We start from the raw sequence: 3,645 nt of genomic DNA, 5'->3' as shown, positions 1-3,645 counted from the left end.
GTTAAGCATGTGGGATGGTGAGGGTAGGTTATTGTTGCCCCATTTGAGCATTTGGCTAGGGGGTGTGGCAGTCTATCCCCCTAGATGTCATTAAAGTCAAAGTTTGTCATGGATACATCATAATCTTGACGCCATGTTTACACACTCGCACTCCCATCACCCACACACCCATCTAATTAACCTCGCTTGGCTTGCCATCTCTCAATTTAATTAGCCAAGAGTCCCTCATGTGATTCTATAGTCACAACAACTAACAAAAATGTAATTTACAACCCCTTCTCTTGTTCTTCAATGTTGTTACCCCGTAAGCCATTTCAACCTGAAGATCGTCAGGCTTATCCAAACACTCACAAAGAGCACTTTGGTGTTTGGTATACTCTATTTTCTTTGGAAGTTGTTGGAGTGCTTGTGGCAAGTCTCTCCACTTTGTTTTATCCTTGGATGTTGGGACTAAGGAATAACACAACCTTCAGTTAAGCAATGGAGGGAGGTGGAAAGGAGAGATGGCTTGTTAGCGGACTTAGCTCCACAAAGACAATCTTTTCCCATCCTACTCAAATTTCGCACTCTATTGTGACTAAGAAAGGCGCTCTTCATAGGTTTGTTTCTATCAAGTCACATAGCTAGCTAGCCACAACTGTAAAGCAATTGTAGTTTGAAGAAAAGTCTACTCGCTCGGGTAGGTCCTCCCTTCTCTTTTCTTAGTACCGCTTTGTACTCTCTCCTCTTGATATCCTTGCCATGTATGTTTCTCCTCCTGATCGCCTAGTTTTATTTCCTCATATATTCATTTTCAACACGCTAACTCTCTCGGATTTACATTCTCTTTTAGACCTCACTCTTCTTTGCCCTTCCACTGCCACCCTGTGTTGTGGTTGACCTCATGTTTTGGTTTGGGATGTCATTGTGGCTTAACCCCACATTCCTTGACCTCTCACTCTTCCCTTCTAGTCATGTTCCTGACATCCTTTCATTTGTCCTTTGGCCTTTTCCCCTCCCTTGTGTAGCTGCCATGCCACTCGAGCAAGCGCGAGTCAAAAGAGGCGCTACATAATATTAGGAGTGAGCTAGTTGAGACAACACATGAACCAACCACAAATTGGGAAAAGTCGATGCTTGCTTTCAGGATCTGACATTGGGCCCCATCTAGGAAGAGTTGTCTCGTGTTGAGAGAGAAGGAACCACCTCGTGGAACATTCTCTTCGACATTCTCTTCGACATTGAGGTACTTGTTGAGTTGGCGGATTGGGTGCCCGACATAAGGCACACACAAAAATGCTTCAATCAATACATGCACATAGTAGACCTATATTGGCATATGGGATTTCTTTTGGGCAAGGTTATAACAGATCGACATGAGCATCAACATGATCTCCTCCTCTCCATGAAACATCTACACTAGCATATGACAAACCTAAATGGAGTGAATTGAGGAACACCTCGGCATTCCCCACTATTGCTAGCTAAAAAGAACCAACACAATTCTAAGCTACAAATTGAGATCCCACTTCTTAGCCTTTTATTTTCTGAAATGTCTTTGGTTTCTCTATTAAATTTTTTGGGTTTTAAACTTCGGAGACCAATATAAAACTTTCAATAATACAAATTTTATAAAATTTTTGGGTTTTGGACTTCCGAGACCAATATAAAACTTTCAATAATACAAATTTTATAAAAGAAAACAATTTAATACCAGAAAAATACGCTACCAAAGATATACCCAAATTATCCTCGTTTCACTACTGCATATTTGATTCTTACGGGGCATTCCCATCACATGGAAGACAAGGCATCGAAATCGATACGCACATGGCGTTTAATAAATATGTCCATGGTATTGCAGCCAGCCAGTCACAGAAAAGTGGTGTCCTAGCTGGCACTTTCTCCCAAATGCTTTGACCAGAAGGCATTAAAAAAAATTGATGAGCTGAATAAATTGACGTTTAACCTGTAATTTTATTAAACCGAAGGTATGCTTAGATTAGAATTGTGAAATGATGAAATTATTATTGAAAATTAACGTGGAAAGCAGGTGACTTGGTTGGAAAATGGCCTACGCCCATCGAATTCCGCCAACCTACAGCCTCAAAAAGCACGCCTCTGCATCATCAACGCACAATTGTCAATAGGATGGTGAGAGGATGTGTCAGACGATAGGAATCCACAATAAAATACATGACAGCCCATGTGCCCTTCGTTGTGTTCTGCATGTCGGTAGCTTCGGGTAGGAGAAGGGACCAGGAAAGTGGGGCAGTCATGTTTCATGCGTAGGGAAGTGGATTTCTTTTACGGATGCGGAGAATACTCCCTCAGATATCTATGTAATATCCCCTCTAATCTACCCATATCACAGTCGCTGCATTATTATTGCTCATTCTCCATTCATTTCTGAGAGTATGAATCGAATCGAATCTGAAGCAGCCATGACTGACAACAAGTTCTCATCACCACCCGCAGGCTACCCTCAAGGAATTCATCCGCCAGGTGCGGCTCTCTTGTGCTCCTCCTTTTTCATCTCGTCAATTATTTTCCTGAATGACGATCACAAATAATTTGTATTTACATTAAAAGAATTTTGATGTTGTTATCAGGGTATCCAACGCAAGCTCCTCCTTCCCAGTACGCTGAATCATCCGCGCCTGTAAAAACGCAGCAGAGAGGAGAGAAAGGATTTATTGAAGGATGGTATGAATGTAATTGCAATTTTTTGTTATTATGCAAGTATATATATAGGTTATTATTTTGCCTTATTAATTTGTCTTTTTTATGGATTTGCAGCCTCGCGGCTCTGTGTTGTTGTTGGTTGTGCGAGACATGTTGTTGATGGTGAGAGCACGGGATAGGATAGGATATGGTTTTTCTAATTTAATTTTTTTGTTTTTGAATATATCGGATATATGTTGATCTATGATCTATTGATATATTGGAGTCTATGTTTTTTTAGTTTTTGTCAAACTGTTGCTTTTTCTGAAGCAACATATGTATATCCTGTCTATTTTGAACCATGCAGACTCTTTTATATCTCTTATATAAATAATATTACGCTTTTTCTGCCCCGGAAAAAAAATAAGATTTATATGGAAAAAAAATAAAATAAAGTTCTATGGTTGTACAACATGGTTTTCATTTAATTCTGGGTTATGATTACTGTAAATAGATGAAATCACCAACTGGTGAACAAGGGTTTTCGTATGTAATAATTAGCATCAGTCTGCCATTTATTTACCAGCCTTAATAATACGTTGGCAATTGGTATGTAAACTTGGATTTAGGATCGGAGAGTAAGATGAATCCATCTTGTAAGGTTGCTCAAGTTTCAGGTTTCATATGAGCTTCTTTCTTCAGAGGGTTTGTCCATTTTCATTTTCAAGTTAATTTACATACAAAGATAATTATTATCTGTTACTCTTTAAAGGGTGAATTACTTATTGCCTGTGTGTTTTCTTTTTCTTGGATTCTATCTTTAGTTTCAGGTGCTAGGTGCTTGCATGATAAGCTATGGAATTTATCTTTGGTTTTAAGTGCTTATAGGGTAAGCTATATAATCTCAATAGTTAGAGTTATTCAAGAAATTAAATTTATTTAAGTATCTAAAAATTTATTTTAATTCATTTAAAATTTACAATTTTATAAAACAATTGTAAT

General features: G+C 38.5%; 1 protein-coding gene across 1 annotated transcript; it reads left to right on the top strand.

Annotated features, from left to right (window-relative positions):
* The first annotated feature begins 2,220 nt into the window (after positions 1-2,220).
* Positions 2,221-3,400, top strand: LOC149232828 (protein CYSTEINE-RICH TRANSMEMBRANE MODULE 12-like). Its single transcript, XM_089376585.1, has 3 exons — positions 2,221-2,484; positions 2,592-2,685; positions 2,779-3,400. Exons 1-3 carry the CDS (start codon positions 2,397-2,399, stop codon positions 2,822-2,824), a joined length of 228 nt encoding a protein of 75 aa, XP_089232711.1. The 5' UTR covers positions 2,221-2,396; the 3' UTR covers positions 2,825-3,400.
* Positions 3,401-3,645: the final 245 nt, after the last annotated feature.

This window comes from Pinus tabuliformis, chromosome J (assembly GCF_031772625.1).
Source record: "Pinus tabuliformis cultivar Carrire ecotype Pingquan chromosome J, CPIR1, whole genome shotgun sequence".
In the NCBI taxonomy this organism is placed as follows: Eukaryota; Viridiplantae; Streptophyta; class Pinopsida; order Pinales; family Pinaceae; genus Pinus; species Pinus tabuliformis.
Note: the sequence above shows the minus strand (reverse complement) of the source record. Positions and strands in the feature narration are given on the sequence as shown.